The sequence below is a fragment of the Geotrypetes seraphini genome, chromosome 2 (genome assembly GCF_902459505.1).
Source record: "Geotrypetes seraphini chromosome 2, aGeoSer1.1, whole genome shotgun sequence".
NCBI lineage: Eukaryota > Metazoa > Chordata > Amphibia > Gymnophiona > Dermophiidae > Geotrypetes > Geotrypetes seraphini.
Genome location: NC_047085.1, coordinates 529,333,912 through 529,353,275, shown reverse-complemented (window position 1 = coordinate 529,353,275; position 19,364 = coordinate 529,333,912). Strand labels below are relative to the sequence as shown.

At 48.5% G+C, this 19,364-nt stretch overlaps 1 protein-coding gene across 2 annotated transcripts in view; it reads left to right on the top strand.

Annotated features, from left to right (window-relative positions):
- Positions 1-19,364, top strand: part of MESD (mesoderm development LRP chaperone) — a 70,897-nt gene that overhangs the window by 39,610 nt on the left and 11,923 nt on the right. The window contains exons 2-3 of one of the 2 annotated variants that reach the window (XM_033932762.1): positions 10,369-10,539; positions 11,490-11,722. In XM_033932762.1, the coding sequence (XP_033788653.1) occupies positions 10,495-10,539; positions 11,490-11,722 (278 nt within the window). In that variant the 5' untranslated portion in view covers positions 10,369-10,494. The remainder of the gene's footprint in view (positions 1-10,368; positions 10,540-11,489; positions 11,723-19,364) is intronic. The other variant, XM_033932761.1, reaches the window with a different exon arrangement.

Sequence of the window (19,364 nt, the reverse complement as noted above, 5' to 3'; positions counted from 1 at the left end):
ATCCTCCCGTAGAGTCTGCTTCTCACTCCTCCCAAACTCCTCTCCTCCTCAGGGAGGTCCAATCCCTCCTCCTCCTCAATGCCATCGAAGAAGTTCCTCCAGACCAAAGGGGTCAGGGATTTTACTCCCGCTACTTCCTGGTACCCAAGAAAACGGGAGATCTTCGTCCCATCTTAGACCTCAGGAACCTCAACAAGTGTTTGGTCAAAGAAAAGTTCAGAATGCTCTCCCTGGCCACGCTTTATCCTCTTCTATCTCAACACGACTGGCTATGTTCCCTGGACCTCAAGGAGGCCTACACTCACATCCCAATCCATCAGGCTTCGTGTCGCTACCTCCGATTCCAGATACAAAATCACCACTATCAGTACAAGGTGCTGCCCTTTGGTCTCGCATCATCACCCAGGGTGTTCACCAAGTGCCTGATTGTGGTAGCGGCTTTTCTCAGGTCCCACAACCTACAAGTGTTCCCATACTTGGACGATTGGTTGGTGAAAGCACCTACATCTCCGCTTGTGCTGCAAGCCACTCATCAAACCATCTCTTTCCTCCATCTCTTGGGGTTCAAGATCAATTATCCCAAGTCACATCTGCTTCCTACGCAGCGCCTGCAGTTCATCGGAGCAGTTCTCGATACCAATCAGATGAGGGCGTTCCTTCCGGCCGACCGGCACCGGACGCTACTTCACCTTTGCCGGCAGGTGCTCCTTCATCCATCCATCCCTGCTCGCCAGATGATGGTCCTTCTAGGCCACATGGCCTCAACAGTCCATGTGACTCCTCTGGCACGACTCCACCTCAGGATACCTCAATGGACCCTTGCCAACCAATGGTCACAGACCACGAATCTTCTTTCTCATCCCATCTCTGTGACATCGTCTCTTCAGCAATCTCTTCAATGGTGGTTGAACTCCTCAAATCTCTCCAGGGGACTTCTCTTCCATCCGCCTCCTCATTCCATGGTCATAACCACGGATGCTTCCCCCTATGCATGGGGGGCCCACTTGGGCGATCTCCGCACCCAGGGACTTTGGACCCCTCAGGAGCGTCAACATCACATCAACTTCCTGGAGCTCAGAGCCATGTTTTATGCTCTCAAGGCTTTCCAGCATCTCCTCTACCCTCAGGTTCTTCTCCTGTGCACGGACAACCAAGTCGCCATGTACTACATCAACAAGCAAGGCGGCACCGGATCTCGTCCCCTTTGTCAGGAGGCCCTCCGAATCTGGACCTGGGCCATAGCCCACAATCTGTCCCTCAGGGCTGTCTATATCCAGGGCGAACAGAACTCCCTGGCCGACCAGCTCAGCCGCATCCTGCAACCTCACGAGTGGACCCTGGACCCTCCTACTCTCCACTCCATCTTTGCTCGCTGGGGCACCCCGCAAGTGGACCTATTTGCAGCTCCTCACAACCATCAGCTGCCCCAGTTCTGTTCCAGACTCTTCTCTCCGCATCGTCTGACCCCAGATGCATTCCTACTCGACTGGACGGATCGGTTCCTCTATGCCTTTCCTCCACTCCCTCTGATGTCGCGGACCTTGTTCAAGCTCCGCAAGGACAGGGCCACCATGATTCTCATCGCCCCCCGGTGGCCCCGACAGCACTGGTTCTCCCTCCTGCTCCAGCTCAGCTCCAGGGAGCCCATTCCTCTTCCTGTGTTTCCTACTCTGCTTACACAGCAGCATCAGTCTCTACTGCACCCCAATCTGTCTTCCCTCCACCTGACTGCTTGGTTTCTCTCGGGCTGACCTCTCCAGATACCCTGTCTCAGCCTGTCCGTCGCATTCTGGATGCCTCCAGGAAACCCTCCACGCTCCAATGTTACCATCAGAAGTGGACCCGGTTTTCCTCTTGGTGCCTCCTGCATCATCACAATCCCACCTCATTGGCGGTAGAGACCATTCTGGACTATCTGCTCTCTCTGTCCGATGCTGGTCTCAAGTCTACCTCAATCAGAGTCCACCTCAGTGCCATCACTGCGTTTCATGAGTCTATCCTCGGAAAACCTCTCACGGCTCACCCTCTGGTTTCCCGCTTCATGAGAGGCCTCTTCAACATCAAACCACCTCTACAGCCTCCTCCTGTCGTCTGGGACCTAAATGTGGTTTTGTCAGCCCTCATGAAACCTCCTTTTGAGCCTCTTGCTACTACTTCGCTCAAACTTCTCACATGGAAGGTGCTTTTCCTCATTGCCATCACCTCTGCCAGGAGGGTCAGTGAGCTGCATGCACTGGTCGCCGATCCACCGTTCACTGTTTTTCACCATGACAAGGTGGTTCTGCGTACGCATCCTAAATTCCTTCCCAAGGTGGTTTCGGCTTTTCACCTCAACCAATCTATTGTATTGCCTGTCTTCTTCCCGAAACCCCATTCTCATCCTGGAGAACAGGCGTTACACACACTGGATTGTAAACGTGCCCTTGCTTACTACCTTGACCGTACCAGGGCTCACCGATCCTCTCCTCAACTTTTTCTGACCTTCGATCCCAACCGTCTGGGTCGTCCTGTCTCTAAACGAACGCTGTCCAATTGGCTTGCTGCCTGTATTGCGTTCTGTTATGCTCGGGCCGGCCTGTCACTGGAAGGAGCTGTCACGGCCCACAGGGTCAGAGCTATGGCTGCTTCTGTGGCTTTCCTCCGTTCCACGCCTATTGAGGAAATCTGCAAGGCGGCCACTTGGTCTTCAGTTCACACGTTCACTACTCACTACTGTCTGGATACCTTCTCCAGACGGGATGGACATTTCGGCCAATCTGTGTTACAAAATTTATTTTCCTAATGGCCAACCATCCCCCCTCCCTCTCTGTTAGCTTGGAGGTCACCCATACGTTAAGAATATGCTGCCTGCTTGTCCTGGGATAAAGCACAGTTACTTACCGTAACAGGTGTTATCCAGGGACATCAGGCAGATATTCTTACGACCCACCCACCTCCCCGGGTTGGCTTCTTAGCTGGCTTATCTTAACTGGAGACCACGCACTCCTCCGTCGGGCGGGAAGGCACCCGCGCATGCGCGGTGCGGCCAACTAGAACTTTCTAGTTAAAAAGGTCCGTACCGGGGCTCCGTCGGTGACGTCACCCATACGTTAAGAATATCTGCCTGCTGTCCCTGGATAACACCTGTTACGGTAAGTAACTGTGCTTTCTCTTCCCATCCTTCCCAGCTCACAAACCCGGTAGTCGCTAGGCAAGTTGTAAGCTTCCCTCCATCGCTGACCTATCTTTCAAAGATCAGCGATGGAGGGAAGCTTACAACTTGCTGCTTTTACTTGCTTCGGGCCTTCCTCTTTGCCGGGACCTGCCTACTTTCTGTTTCCGTGAAGGCAGAACCCGGCAGCGAGGAAGGCCCGAAGCAAGTAAAAGCAGTAAGTTGTAAGCTTCCCTCCGGGGCTCTATGTGCGTGCTGGCTTCCCTTCTCTCCGAAACCGGAAGTTGCGTCCCGTTGGGGGGAGGGAAGAGAAGGGAAGTCGGCATGCACACAGAGCCCCGGAGGGAAGCTTACAACTTACTGCTTTTACTTGCTTCGGGCCTTCCTCGCTGCCGGGTCCTGCCTTCACAGAAACAGAAATTAGGCAGGACCCAGCAACAGGAAGGCCCGAAGCAAGTAAAAGCATGCTGGCCAAAAAAAAAAAAAAGGCTGGTGTCAAACAAAATTTTCGGCGGTGAGTCAGCCTGGGAAGGAGCAGCAGCAGCAGCAGGATTAGCTGGGCGGTCATCTAAATCAGCCGGGCGCAGCACCCGGCTGTAAGGCCCTGGGGAGAACACTGCCCTGCCTGAAATCCCTATGGCTTCTAGTGTCTGTAGTAGGATGGTGTGGTCAACCAGATCGAATGCTGCAGATAGATCGAGTTGAATTATCAGCATCCTTCTGCCTTTGCTGAGGTGCTGTCGGGCTGTGTCTAGTAGGGTTGCTAGTAAAGTCTCCGTGCTGTGGTTGGATCTGAACCCCGATTGAGAGAGGTGGAGAAGATTGTGGTCTTCTAGGTAATTTGTGAGGTATTGTGCAACTAGTCCTTCTATAAGTTTGACATATATTGGTATTGAGGCGATGGGTCTATAGTTAGCTATCTATTAGGTTATCTATTAGGCCTTTGTGATCCTTCATAATTGGAGTGATTATGATTTCTCCTAGGTGCTGCGGGAATTGACCTTCAGTGAGTGTAATTTGGATCCATTGCATGAGGCTGGCCCTAAATTTGGGGGTGGCGTTAATTATCAGATATGAGGGACAGGAGTTCAGGTCGCATGAGGCTTGACAGTATTTCTTGTAGAGTCTATTCATGTCTGTCCAGTTTACTGTAGGGAATTCGGTCCATATCCTGTCTGCTGCAATGGCTTCTCCTATTGAGGGATTTTTTATTATTTCATCGAAGTGGGGGCGTGTGTTATTGAAGATAGTCCTGATTGTTGTAATCTTGTTTTTGAAGTGGTCTGCGAGTTGAGTGGCTGTTGGTGGATGCTTTCCTTGAACTGCTAGGTAAGGTTTGGTGTCAGTGAGGTTTTTTACTAGATTGAAAAGTTTTTTTGAGTTTATAGACTCCATGTCTACCAGCTTGGAGTAGTAATCTTTTCTTTTTTCCTTGTGTTTGGTCTTGTATTGTTTGATTAGACTTCTCCATGCTATTTTAGATTGATCTTGGTTATTTTTTTTCCAGTTTCTTTCCATTTGTCTGCAGTGCCTTTTGAGTTGGAGAAGTTCGGCGTCGAACCATTTGTCTGATTGTCTGCAGATTTTGTGTTTTGATTTTATTGGAGCTAGCTCATTTAGAATTGTTTCACTTAATGTTTGCCATTGCGGTATGAATTCTTTGGGGTCTATGGATTCGATTGTGGGATCAGCTTTGTCCCAGAATGTGGTTGGTTCAATTTTTGGACGGATTTTAATGGGGGATTTGTGGGGTTTGTGTTTATAATTGCATTGAGCCCAGTTGATATTGAAGGTGTATTTATAATGATCTGACCAGAGGGAGGGGTTCCAGGATCCGTTTGAGATGTGGATTTCAGGTGTGTGAGGTTGTTGGGTCATGAATGCAGCAATATCTAGTTGGTGGCCTTTTTCGTGTGTGGGTTGGGGGTTGAGTATTTGGTAGGATAGTGTTTTGAGGCTTTCAGTTTGATTGGAGGTATGGTCTTCAAGGTGGAGGTTGATGTCTCCTAGTAGTAGATTGCAAGTTGATGTTAGTGAATTCTGGAAGATGAAGTCTTCAAGCGTATATTTTGTAGCACTCCATTTTCCTGGTGCTATATAGCAGAGAACACAGGTTATGGTTTCTTTGAGTGTATCGCCAGATATTTGGCAGGCTAGTAGATCTAGATCGGGTGTAGTGTGTTTTTCTAGGACTTTTATGTTGAGAATGTTTTTAGCTAGAATTGCTAATCCTCCCCCTCGCTTTTTTTCTCTGCAGACTAGCTCTACTTTATATCCCTTAGGGCAGAATTCTGTTATGCAAGGGTCTGAGTCAGATGTTAGCCAGGTTTCAGCTAAGAATAGGCAGCCCAGTTGTTCTTTAATTATCCAGTCATTTATTAGGTCTGCCTTAGGGCATATCGATCTTATGTTCATATATGCACAGGCTATTGAGGTGTAAATTGTATTGAGATTGTGGGCCCATTTTGGATGGAGGAGGCTTCTTGGTTGAGGATGGGTGTTGTGGGATGTTGTTCTTGGCTTGGGAGGTGGCCTTTTTCTCCAACTGGGGGGATGCTTTTATAAGGGATCGTTGAACAGTCTATCAGATTTCTGGATGGTTGGGGTTTTCTTGAAGGTTGGATGTGTCTGTTGGTCTTTGTCAGAATTGGGATGGGGGAGATGTGGTATCCAGATGTTTTCCATTTTGTTAGGAGCAGGAAGAGTACTAGGAGGGCGAGCAGGAGTTTTTTTGTGCAGGATGTCATTTTTTGATTGTATGTGGGGGTCGGTTCTTCTTCAAGATGTATCTGTGTGCTGGTGGGGAGGTCCTTTAGAAGGGCTAGAGCTAAAGGGTTGGTTGGTATGCGATATAGGAGCTTTGTTTGTAGTGCAATGGAGCTCTTATTGGTTGGGATTCCACTGTGCTCTTATTGTGAGTGCAAATGTGGAGGAGGATTTGCGGTGTTGAGCCTGAGGTGGGTTTTAGTTTTGAGATTGGGACTTGAACGGGGAAGAGCATAAGTTGTCTCCTTACCTTTCTGCTCTTCTGGTGGTGTTGCGATTGGGTTTTCTTGAGCGTATGTCGGTATGTCTTCTATTGGGAGCGTTGTGTTGTTCGGCATCCTGTGTCTCTTTGCGAAGTCGCTTTGCAAAGGCGCGCCGAACGGCAGCGTGCCGTTGGCTCTGCAGTCTTTTAAGCAGGATCCCCTACTGGCTCGGGGGGGGGGCGGAGCAATGCTCTCACACTTCGGTGCTGGGCCCCGATAGAGTGCTGGTTTCGGTCGGCTCTGCAGTCTTTTAAGCAGGATCCCCTGCGGGGGAGGGGGGGGGGCCGCGAGCAGTGCTCTCATGCTCCACGCTCCACAGCAATGGAACCTTTTCCCAACCTTGGTGTAACCCCTGCAGAGTTCCACAGGGCTCCCCTCTCTCTCCTCTGTTCAACATCTACATGACATCACTGGGACATATGTTATCTGACTTAAAATTGAAATCATACATATGCAGATGACATTACAATTATCATCCCCATAACCCTACTGACACAAGAGACTGAACAACTCACCCCATCTGTTCTCACCATGGTAGAACAATGGACTACACAATTCAAACTAAAATTAAACCCAGAAAAAACTAAGCTTTTCCTGGCAAATCCCAACCACAAACTAACGGATACCTCTCTGAAATTAAACGGGCTAACTTACCCAATCAATTCCACCATTAAAATCCTTGGAGTCATCCTGGACCGATGCCTGACTTTTGAAGACCATACCAATGCTCAGGTTAAAAAATGCTTTTGCACCCTCTGGAAACTCCGTACCATCAAACACTATTTTGACTTTCTCATCTTTCGATTGCTGGTTCAGTCTCTAATCTTAAGCACCTTAGATTACTGCCATCCATCTCATTTATGGTCTCAAAAAGTCGGATCATGTAAGCCCGTTCTACAGAAAACTTCACTGGTTGCCAATGGAGGCAAGGGTCATCTTCAAGTTCGCCTGCCTTTGCTTCAAAACCTTAACAGGTTCATCCCCGATTTACCTGTTGCGCCATTTTGTGTTTCCGGGCACCACTTGCACATATAGGCCCAGATTCTCAAAAAGTGCGTCCCGATTTTAGGCAGCTGTAGGCGTCTTACAGCTGTCTAATCAGCCAATCGGGATGCACGTTTAAAAAAAAAAATGCTCCCCAGGCAGGCCTGAAGGCACCTCCGGGAGCCTAGGGAGACCCGCAAGACGCCTAAGCTCGCCTAAGGGCCTTAGGCGAACCTAGGTGGCCCTACGCGTCTCCCTAGTAGAGGAATAAACCTTAAAAATGTAGGCCAGCAAAATGCTGGTCTACATTGTAAGTAGATGCAGCTGCTATACTTATCGCGGCAAGGGATCTCTCTGCCGCTATAAGTATAGCGGGCCGCGGCCTGTCCGATCGGATGCCGCCGCCCCCCCCCCCCGACATTACCGATCTCCCTCCCACCCCGACACTACCGACCGACCGCCCCCCCCGACACTACCGACCGCCCCCCCCCGACACTACTGATGCTGGCAGGAGAGTGTCCAATCCCTCCTGCCCGAAGACGGCGCACCCCCCCCCCTCCTGCCCGAAGACGGCGCACCACCCCCCGGCGCTAACAACCCCCAAACTAACCTGTTCTTCAGGCCAGACGGTTCTTTCCCGTCTAGCCGGTAAGCCCGCCTCGTCGAAATGAGGCGGGCCCGCCCCTTCCCGGCCCATCCCGCCGAAGCCTAAGGCCTGATTGGCCCAGGCTCTAGAAGCCTGGACCAATCAGGCCTTAGGCATAGCGGGTCCGCCCATCCCCACTAAATCTAAGGTCTGATTGGCCAAGTGGGGATGGGCGGACCCGCTATGCCTAAGGCCTGATTGGTCCAGGCTTCTAGAGCCTGGGCCAATCAGGCCTTAGGCTTCGGCGGGATGGGCCGGGAAGGGGCGAGCCCGCCTCATTTCGACGAGGCGGGCTTACCAGCTAGACGGGAAAGAACCGTCTGGCCCGAAGAACAGGTTAATTTGGGGGTTGTTAGCGCCGGGGGGTGGTGTGCCGTCTTCGGGCAGGAGGGGGGGGTGCCGTCTTCGGGCAGGAGGGATTGGACACTCCTGCCAGCATCAGTAGTGTCGGGGGGGGGCGGTCAGTAGTGTCGGGGGGGGCGGTCGGTCGGTAGTGTCGGGGGGGGGCATCCGATCGGACAGGCCGCGGCCCGCTATACTTATAGCGGCAGAGAGATTCCTTGCCGCGATAAGTGTAGCGGGCCGTGTCTAATCTAACCCGATTCTCTAACCCGCGTCTGTAACATGGACGCCGGTTACAGAATCGGGGTTTAGTTTAGGCCGATTCTGAATAGGACGCCTCTCCCGGGCGTCCTATACAGAATCAGGGCCTCGCCTTCAATATAGGCGGCCTGCCTGGGGAGCATTTTGTTTTTTTAAAAAACGTGCATCCCGATTGGCTGATTAGACAGCTGTAGGACGCCTACAGCTGCCTAAAATCGGGACGCACTTTTAGAGAATCTGGGCCATAGTGCCTATCTGTTTGCCTTCCCCTCCCTGAAGGGCTGTGTCTACAAGAGATTCCTTAATAGAATACTGTCATTCCAAGCTGGCAAATGGAATAAATGTCTAACCACCCTCATTTCAAGTGCACCCTCCTACCAATCCTTCAGGAAATCAATTAAAACCTATCTCTTTGATAAATTTCTCTGCTCCTTTCTACCTTGTTATATCACTGAAATACTTGTATCTCTGACATATTTCCGCTTATACCTAACCTCTCGGCTTACTAATGTAATTGAAATTTGTTACTAATGTACTTGACAATATTCTCTGTAATATCGCTGTATATGTACTGTCTCTTCCTCTGTAAACGCTCTGAACTGCTTGTGGTATTGGGGTATACAAAAATAAAGTTATTATTATTATAGAAGGGAAACCCCTCTCTGTTCATCCTGTGGTTTCCAGATTTATGAAAGGACTTTTCAATGTCAAACCACCTCTCAAACTGCCTCCAGTGGTTTGGGATCTCAATGTTGTTCTTGCTCAGTTGATGAAGCCTCCATTTAAATCAATGTCTTCAGCTCATCTGAAATATCTCACTTGGAGAGTGGTCTTTCTCATTGCTCTCACGTCTGCTCACAGAGTCGGTGAGCTAAAAGCTTTAGTAACGGACCCACTTTTCACAGGATTCTATCATGGCAAGGTGGTCCTCCGTACTCATCTTAAATTCTTACCTAAAGTGGTTTTAGAATTTCATCATCAATCCATTGTACTTCCAGTGTTTTTTTTCCAAAGCCTCATTCTCACCCTGAAGAAACAGCTCTTCATACTCTGGACTGTAAGCGTGCTTTGGCTTTCTATTTGCAAAGGACTAAGCCACACAGATCTGCTCCTCAACTTTTTGTCTCTTTTGATCCAAACAAGTTGGGACATCCAGTTTCCAAGAGAACAATCTCCAACTGGTTGGCTGCTTGCATCTCTTTCTGCTATGCTCAGGCTGGACTGCATCTAGAGGGTCAAGTCACAGCCCATAAAGTTAGAGCTATAGTGGCATCTGTAGCTTTCCTTAGATCTACTCCTATTGAGAAAATCTGCAAAGTTGCCACTTAGTCCTCGGTTCATACATTCACCTCTCATTATTATCTGGATTCTTTTTCCAGAAGGGATGGCCACTTTGGTCAGGCAGTATTACAAAATTTATTCTCCTGAATTGCCAACACTCCCACCATCCCATTCTGGTTAGCTTGGAGGTCATCCATATGTGAGAATATGCTGCCTGCTTGACCTGGGATAAAGCACAGTTACTTACGTAACTTAAGAATTGCCGCTGCTGGGTCAGACCAGTGGTCCATCGTGCCCAGCAGTCCGCTCATGCAGCGGCCCCTAGGCCAAAGACCAGTGCCTTAACCGAGACCAGCCCTACCTGCGTACGTTCCGGTTCAGCATGAACTTGTCTAACTTTGTGTTGAATCCCTGGAGGGTGTTTTTCCCTATAACAGCCTCAGGAAGAGCGTTCCAGTTTTCCACCACTCTCTGGGTGAAGAAGAACTTCCTTAAGTTTGTACGGAATCTATCCCCTTTCAACTTTAAAGAGTGCCCTCTCGTTCTCTCTACCTTGGAGAGGGTGAACAGTCTGTCCTTATCTACTAAGTCTATTCCTTTCATTATCTTGAATGTTTTGATCATGTCCCGTCTCAGTCTCACAACCCACCCACCTCCCTTGGTTGTCTTCTTAGCTAGCTATCTGAACTGAGGAAACGCGCGCCCTACTTCGGGTGGTAGTCACAAACTTTCTAAAAGTTCTTCAACAAGTCTGCTTATGAAGCTATCCGCATCGGGGCTCCGTGGTTGACGTCACCCATATGTTGAGAATATCTGCCTGCTGTCCCTGGATAACACCTGTTATGGTAAGTAACTGCTATTTGAACCTTTTCTAATTCTTTATGTTTTTTTGATATTCAGTGTCCAGAATTGAATGCAATACTGAAGGTGAAGTTCCACCATGAAACAATAGATGCATTATAATAATTTTGGTCTTATTTATCATCTATTTCCTAATAATTCTTAGCATCCTATTTGCTTTTTTGGCTGTTTCTCCACATTAAGTGGAATACTTCAGTGTATTGTGTTCAATGACACCTAGATCTTTTTCTTGGGTGCTGTCCTCTAAAGTAGACCCTATCATCTGGTAACTATGATATGGATTATATTTTTCTAATGTGCATAACTTTGCATTTGTCCACATTAAATTTCATCTGCCTTTTGGATGCCCAATTTTCTAGTTTCCTAAGGTCTTCCTCCAGTTTTTCACAGTTTGTGTGCGTTTTAACAACTTTGAACAATTTAGTATCATCGGTAAATTTAATCACCTCACCTGTCCCAATTTCCAGATCATTAATAAATGTTAAATAGCATCGGTCCCATTATAGATCCCTGCGGCACTCCACTATTCATCCTTCTCTATTGAAAAAAAATGGCCATTTTGCCCTATTTCTGTTCTATAACCAATTCCCAATCCACATCAGAACATTGCCTCCTGTTCCTTCACTTAAAATTTTTTTTTTCTCAGGACTGTTTTTGCAGATGTCTCCCCAGGAGTACAAGTCAAAGCCTTTTTTCCCTGATACATTGGTGAACATTGAGTGATGGAGCTTGCTACCCTCAAATGCGTGTTGGAGCATTTTGATCAATTATCTTCTGGGGTTTTACTCTATCTCTGTAGATGTTTGTACCAGTAGCTTATCCCAAACTGTGGTCCTAAATATGTCCAGAATGTTTGTGATGGGAAGAGGTATAGTATTATGTGAAATGTTAGCATTTTAGTGAATTATTATGGGTGGTTTTTTTTCCAACACAGAAAGATGATGACATAGAAGAAGGTGATCTTCCAGAGCACAAAAGGCCATCTGTACCTATAGACTTCTCCAAGCTGGATCCTAGTAATCCTGAAAATCTCCTGAAAATGACCAAAAAGGGGAAGACATTGATGATCTTTGCTACAGTCTCAGGAAACCCAACAGAAAAGGAGTCTGAAGAGATTACAAGCCTGTGGCAGGGCAGTCTCTTCAATGCAAACTATGATGTACAAAGGTAGGGACCTTAAACTTGAGTGGTTGCTATCTTCTTTTTACAAACAAAATCCTATATAGTAGAGCTCCTGGAAAGGCAAAGACGGGCATTTAGTAGTCCATATGTTTCAATGTATGTATTTGCAGTTTTTAGCATAATTACTGATGCTTGGTCAGACTGACTGTACATTGATTTAAGAGAAGACTGAGAAATTCTCTCCTGTGGTGAATGCCACAGCTCTAGAAATTATTGTTGGCATAAGGAGGGATTTATTGAATATTCGGAAGAACAGGCTGCATGAGTTGTTCAACACCAATCAGAAGAGATCAATTTGAGAATTTAAGTTACTGTCCAAGGACAGTAACAGGATGAGTTAAAGTGGTTTATTGGTGGATTATTTGTAGAAATAAGAGCAGTGAAATGGAATTGTAATGAGAAGACAAAGTATGGGGATGGGGCAAAGGGACAGCATGGCAGGCAGGGAAAAGAGTAGTGGAAGGAATATTTAGGAAGATGTAAGTATGGTGATAGTGAAAATAAGCAAATTAAAATCTTCATTCCATCTTCAATCAAATTTAAAGCAATCCCCAGATTGAATCCAGGAAAGCATCAACTGAAAAAACACATGAAAGACTGCCAAATCTGCCAAAATTATGTGGCCGATAAAGAAGGGTTTAAAATTATTTGTAAGACATGGCATAATTAGACTCCAGTTTAAGAACAAAGGAAACAAGATGATGTCTTCTGCCTCATGGGACCCTCGACCACCAGAGGGCATCCGCTGAAAATCAGGGGAGGGAAGTTTCATAGCGACTCCAGAAGGTACTTCTTCACCGAAAGAGTGGTGGATCATTGGAACAAACTCCCACTGCAGGTGATTGAGGCCAGCAGCATGTCAGATTTTAAGAGAAAATGGGATACTCACGTGGGATCTCTAAGGGGGTGAATTCAGAGGGGCGGGTATCTGGAATGGGCAGACTTGGTGGGCTATAGCCCTTTTCTGCCGTCATTTTCTATGTTTCTAGAGGAGGCCCTGTATTAGAACATAAGAATAGTCCTGCTGGGTTAGACCAGGATCCATTTTCCAAGAGTGGCCAATCCAGGGCACAAGTACCTGGCAGATTCTGAAATAGTATCAATTCCAGTTGTGTCATTACATTACATTACATTACATTACGGATTTCTATTCCGCCTATACCTTGCAGTTCAAGGCGGATTACAAAAGATTTGTCTGGACATTTTCCAGTGAAGATACAGTTTTTTGTTGTTTTTTTTTAAACATAGGGAGATAGCTGGATAGAATCCTATGGGAACTTAAGGGATGGATATTAAACTGACAGTGCAGAACTGTGAGAAAGAGACAAATGGAATACAGTTAGAGAGGGTAAGATTACAATCTATTTTTGGGGTTTGTTTACTATGGAAGGTGTTTAGGTGGTTAATTTGGGGGAGAATTATCTGGAGGTAGGTGAATCTTCTGGAGGTAAGAGAGGAGGGGTTAAGATATTTGGATGTATTTTTTGAAAAGCAGGGTTTTGATTTCTTTTCGGAATGTTTTGAAGTTGTCTGATATTGCCATCAGATTGGAGATGGAATGGTTGAGTTTTGCTGCTTGTGTTGCCAGAAGGTTGTCAAACATTTTCTTGCGTTGTGTGCCTTTGAGTGGAGGGAAGGCGAAAGGGTTCGAGGTTCTTCTGTGTCTTGAGGTGGAGATCTGGTTTAAGCGGTTGTTTAGATAGGAGGGGGAAGAGCCGTGTAACGCTTTGAATACTAGGCAGTGGAATTTAAATTGAATTCGTGCTTGTATGGGTAGCCAGTGAGAGTCTAAGAAGGCAGTTGTTAAGTGATCGTATTTTCTAAGTGAATAGATCAGTCTGAGGGCGGTGTTTTGTATGGTCTGGAGTTGTTTTATCATGGTGGCTGGACAAGGAAGATATAGGGAGTTGCAATAATCCAGCAGACCTAAGACTAGGGATTGGACGATTAGTCTGAATTGTGCTTGGTTGAAGAATTTTCTGATTTTACGTAGATTTCTCATGGTTAGAAAAGCTTTCTGGGTCGTCTTGTTGATCTGGGACTGCATTGTGCAACATCTGTCTATCGTAACTCCGAGGAGTTTTAGTTCGTGTTGTATTGGGTATTTGGTATTTTTGATTTTCAGTTCGGTGATGGTAGGAGTTTGGGCCTTTTCGAGCAAAAGGAATTTTGTTTTTTCTGAGTTTAGTTTTAGTTTGTGATCCATCATCCATTTTTCTACTGTATCTAAGGTTGTTTCTAGCTTTGTTGTGGTGGCGGTCTCTGATGAAAGGATAACCAGCTCACAAATAAGCATACCATATATATTCAAATATAAACTGAGATTTTTGGGCCAAGAAAAGGCTCTTCACCACCTTGCCCCCCTTCCAGAACTGTGAGTAGGGGCAAGAGCGATCCCTCCTGCATCCAGTCCCAACTGGCTCTGCTCCATCCCGCCTCCCTCCCACCCACTGAACCCATCCACAGGCTATCATTGACACCCTGGTGGACCAGAGGTTTACCGAGGCAGGAGCAGATTGCTGTTGAAAATAGCTGCTGTTTAGTTCCCACAGCAACCTTAAGGTGCATAGGGAGAGGTATGGTCAGTAGGAAAAAGGAGGTATGATGCCTCTGTATAAGACTGGTGAGACTTCATTTAGAATATTGTGTACAATTCTGGAGGCCGCACCTTCAAAAAGATATAAAAAGGATGGCATCGGTCCAGAGGAAGGCTACTAAAATGGTGTGTGGTCTTCATTATAAGGCGTATGGGGACAGACTTAAAGATCTCAATCTGCATACTTTGGAGCAAAGGCGGGAGAGGGGAGATATAATAATAATAATCGTGAAGTTCTATGTGGTTTACAATGATTAAAAGATGCTACAAATTGAGTAGAATTAACAAAGTTAAAAACTAGTGATTAAAACTCTAGAGATCAGTTATTGTAGAATAAGATTGTATAGGTAAGTTGCCTAAATACTTCTGGAACAAATATGTTTTAGGTGTTTCCTAAATTCCGCATAAGTAGTAGGCATAAGCAATTGTTCTAATACCTACGTTTATTTTATTTATTTATTTATTTATTTAGATTTTTATCCCGTCCTCCCAATAGCTCAGAACGGTTTACAAATGAACATACACAGTGCGGAGTAACTAGACATATAAGTAGTACAACAGGTTTAGTGGTTGGATTTATAGTTTTTAGAGAGAATTGAATACAGGGAGATTAAGCAGAGAGAGAGAAGGGGGAAATACCGTAGTTTAATTTACGGAGAGTTATAAGCATATGGATGCAAATTTTTAGTGGATAGAGTAAGAGAGGGTCATACTGGAATTTCGGGAGGGAGAAAGGAGAGTGGAGGGTGGGGCTTAAGGGGGGGAGAGACAGAGGAGATCTTTAATTGAAGAGGAGGGTCTTTACCGATTTACGGAATGCTAGTAATGAGTTCTGTTGTCTAAGTTGGGGGGGGAAGTTGGTTCCAGAGGTGTGGAATGAAGTGGCTGTAGGATCGTTTGTGGGCAGTTTCTGTGAGCAGGGATCTTCCGGGGGGGACGCATAGGCGTGTCTCTGACTTTGAGCGGAGGGTGCGAGTGGGGTTGTAGATGGGAAGTTTGGATTTTATGTAGGAGGGGGTGGTGGAGTAGATTCTCTTGTGGGCAATTGTTAGGGCTTTGAAAGTACAGCGTTGGCTAATTGGGAGCCAGTGTTCAGCATGGAGTGCCGGGGAGATGGAATCGCGGTAGTTGAGGTTGTGTAGGAGGCGGATGGCTGCATTTTGGACCCGTTGGAGGCGTCTGATATTATTTTTGGTTAGTCCGTTAAATAGTGAGTTACAATAATCCATTCTGGAGAGGACATATGCGTATAGGAGTTGGGCGAGGTCTGGTTTGGAGATGTAGGGTTTGATCCTTTTCAGTTGGCGAAGGTAGTAGAAGGAGGTGGAGACTACCGTATTTTCACGCAAATAACACGCACCCGTATAAAACGCGCACACGTGTATAGCGCGCAGAAATCACGATGATAAGCACAAAAACTTTGGTATAACGCGCTCACGATTATACCGCGCATGCTGCCCGACTCTCCGTTCACCCCCCTGACTTCCGTGCACTGCCCCGCCTCTCCGTGCGCTGTCCCGACTCTCCGTTCACCCCCCCTGACTTCCGTGCACTGCCCCGCCTCTCCGTGCGCTGTCCCGACTCTCCGTTCACCCCCCCTGACTTCCATGCACTGCCCTGACTTTCCGTGCGCTGTCCCGACTCTCCGTTCACCCCCCTGACTTCCGTGCACTGCCCCGCCTCTCCGTGCGCTGTCCCGACTCTCCGTTCACCCCCCCCCGACGTCCGATTCATCCCCCCCCCCCGGCAGGACCATTCGCACCCCCACCCCGAAGGACCGCCGACTCCCCGACAATATCGGGCCAGGAGGGAGCCCAAACCCTCCTGGCCACGGCGACCCCCTACCCCCACACCGCACTACATTACGGGCAGGAGGGATCCCAGGCCCTCCTGCCCTCGACGCAAACCCCCCTCCCCGCCAACGACCGCCCCCCCCCAAGAACCTCCGACCGCTCCCCCAGCCGACCCGCGACCCCCCCTGGCGACCCCCACGACCCCCCCACCCCCCTTCCCCGTACCTTTGGTAGTTGGGCCAGAAGGGAGCCCAAACCCTCCTGGCCACGGCGACCCCCTAACCCCACCCCGCACTACATTACGGGCAGGAGGGATCCCAGGCCCTCCTGCCCTCGACGCAAACCCCCCTCCCCCCCAACGACCGCCCCCCCCAAGAACCTCCGACCGCTCCCCCAGCCGACCCGCGACCCCCCTGGCGACCCCCACGACCCCCCCACCCCCCTTCCCCGTACCTTTGGAAGTTGGCCGGACAGACGGGAGCCAAACCCGCCTGTCCGGCAGGCAGCCAACGAAGGAATGAGGCCGGATTGGCCCATCCGTCCTAAAGCTCCGCCTACTGGTGGGGCCTAAGGCGCGTGGGCCAATCAGAATAGGCCCTGGAGCCTTAGGTCCCACCTGGGGGCGCGGCCTGAGGCACATGGGCCCAACCCGACCATGTGCCTCAGGCCGCGCCCCCAGGTGGGACCTAAGGCTCCAGGGCCTATTCTGATTGGCCCACGCGCCTTAGGCCCCACCAGTAGGCGGAGCTTTAGGACGGATGGGCCAATCCGGCCTCATTCCTTCGTTGGCTGCCTGCCGGACAGGCGGGTTTGGCTCCCGTCTGTCCGGCCAACTTCCAAAGGTACGGGGAAGGGGGGTGGGGGGGTCGTGGGGGTCGGCCAGGGGGGGTCGCGGGTCGGCTGGGGGGGCGGTCGGAGGTTCTTGGGGGGGGACGGTCGTTGGGGGGGAGGGGGGTTTGCGTCGAGGGCAGGAGGGCCTGGGATCCCTCCTGCCCGTAATGTAGTGCGGGGTGGGGTTAGGGGGTCGCCGTGGCCAGGAGGGTTTGGGCTCCCTTCTGGCCCGATATTGTCGGGAAGTCGGCGGTCCTTCGGGGTGGGGGTGCGAGTGGTCCTGCCGGGGGGGGGGGGATGTATCGGACGTCGGGGAGTCGGCCGGGCAAGAGGGCTTGGGCTCCCTCTTGCTCCGATCGTGGATGCGGGTGCGGGTGGGAGCGCGTGCGAGTGGTCGTTCGGGGTGGGGGTGCGAGTGGTCCTGCTGGGGGGGTGAATCGGGCGTCGGGCGGGGTGGGAACTATGTTTGAAAACTTTCGTATACCGCGCTCACGCATATAACGCGCGAGGGGTATGCGCGGTAGGTAAAAACGCGTATAACGCGCGCGTTATATGCGTGAAAATACGGTACTTGGGATATGTGGTTGGATAAGGATAGGTGTCCGTCTAGGGTTACTCCTAGGCTGCGAACTTGATCTGCTGCCGTTAGTCGAGTGGAATCCCATGTTAGTGTAGGTCGTAGGTATTTGGTGTTTTTGTTTCTGATCCATAGGAGTTCGGTTTTGGATGCGTTAAGTTGAAGCTTGTTGTTTGACATCCAAGTTTTCATGTCAGTGAGGCAGAGTTCGAGGTTAGCAATTTGGGATGGCCGATTTTCACCTAAGGGGAGGAGCAGCTGGATGTCATCTGCATAAGAGTGGATTTTGATTTTATATTTTTGCGCTATATCGATGACGGGTTTGATGTAGAGATTGAATAGAAGGGGGGATAGAAGGGCGCCTTGAGGAACGCCATATTTGATAGGCTTAGGGTTAGATTTATGTGTCCCTAGTAGGACTGTTTGGGTCCTTTGGTGAAGGAAGGAGGTGATCCATTGGAGGGCTGTGTCTTTGATTCCGAGGTCGTGGAGCCTAGATGTGAGTAGGTGATGGTCAACTGTGTCGAAGGCAGCGCTAAGGTCAAGTAGGACTAGTAGGGCGTCGTTGCCTTTGTCCAGTATTGACCAGCTGTCGTCGATGATATCAGTGAGAACTGATTCTGTGCTGTGGCCCTTACGGAAGCCAGATTGGACTGGGGATAGGGCAGCTTGTTCTTCAATGAAAGGGTGTAGGCGGTGGAGTACAATTCGTTCTAGGAGTTTGGAGACAATTGGGAGGTTGGAGACTGGGCGATAGTTGCCAGGTTTATTAGGATCAAGGGAGGGTTTTTTGAGAGTGGGTTTGATAATGGCTGATTTCCAGCTGACAAGTTTACGTGATGTAAATGCACATGAGCCGAGTCTCTCATTTGAAAGGAAGCTCTGGAATGAGAGGGCAAAGGATGAAGTTAAGAGATGATAGGCTCAGGAGTAATCTAAGGAAATATTTTTTTACAGAAAGGGTGGTAGATGCGTGGAACAGTTTCCTGGTAGAGGTGGTGGAGACAGAGACTGTGTCTGATTTCAAGAAAGCCTGGGATAGTCACGTGGAATCTCTTAGAGGAAGAGATAATGGTTACTGCGGATGGGAAGACTAGATTGGTCATTTGGCCTTTATCTGCCATCATCGTTCTATATTTATGAGACTGCTGAGTCTCTTGCAGTTACCACTGCTTATTCCTATTTTATTACTTGGGATCTAGCTAGGGACTTGGGTTGGCCACTGTTGGTCTGTCCCAGTATGGCAATTCTTATCTTCTTATGTACTTTTAACTTTCCAGTGGTAAACTTGGTAGTCATATTTTGTATGAACTTTAAGCCTTTTGGAAGGCTCAAACACCTAATCTTAGAGGACCACAGCTTGCATTACCTACCTCAGGTCTGACTAAGAAATATTTAGATCTGCCTTAGTTTGTTGATATTGTCATTTATATCCACTTACAGTCTAAGAGGGGTATAATGTAAAAAAATTCATATTTATTTATTTGTTCAATTTTCTATACCGTTCTCCCAGGGGAGCTCAGAACAGTTTACAAGCATTTTTCCCTGTCTGTCCCAGTGGGCTCACACTCTATCTATTGTACCTGGGCAATGGAGTACCAAGTGGCTGGCAAGGTCACAAGGGGCAATGTACATAAGAACATAAGAATTGCAGCTGCTGGGTCAGACCGGTGGTCCATCATGCCCAGCAGTCCGCTCACGCGGTGACCCTGTGGTCAAAGACTAGCACCCTAACTGAGACTAGCCCTACCTGCGTATATTCTGATTCAGCATAAACTTGTCTAACTTTGTCTTGAATCCCTGGAGGGTGTTTTCCCCTATGACAGACTC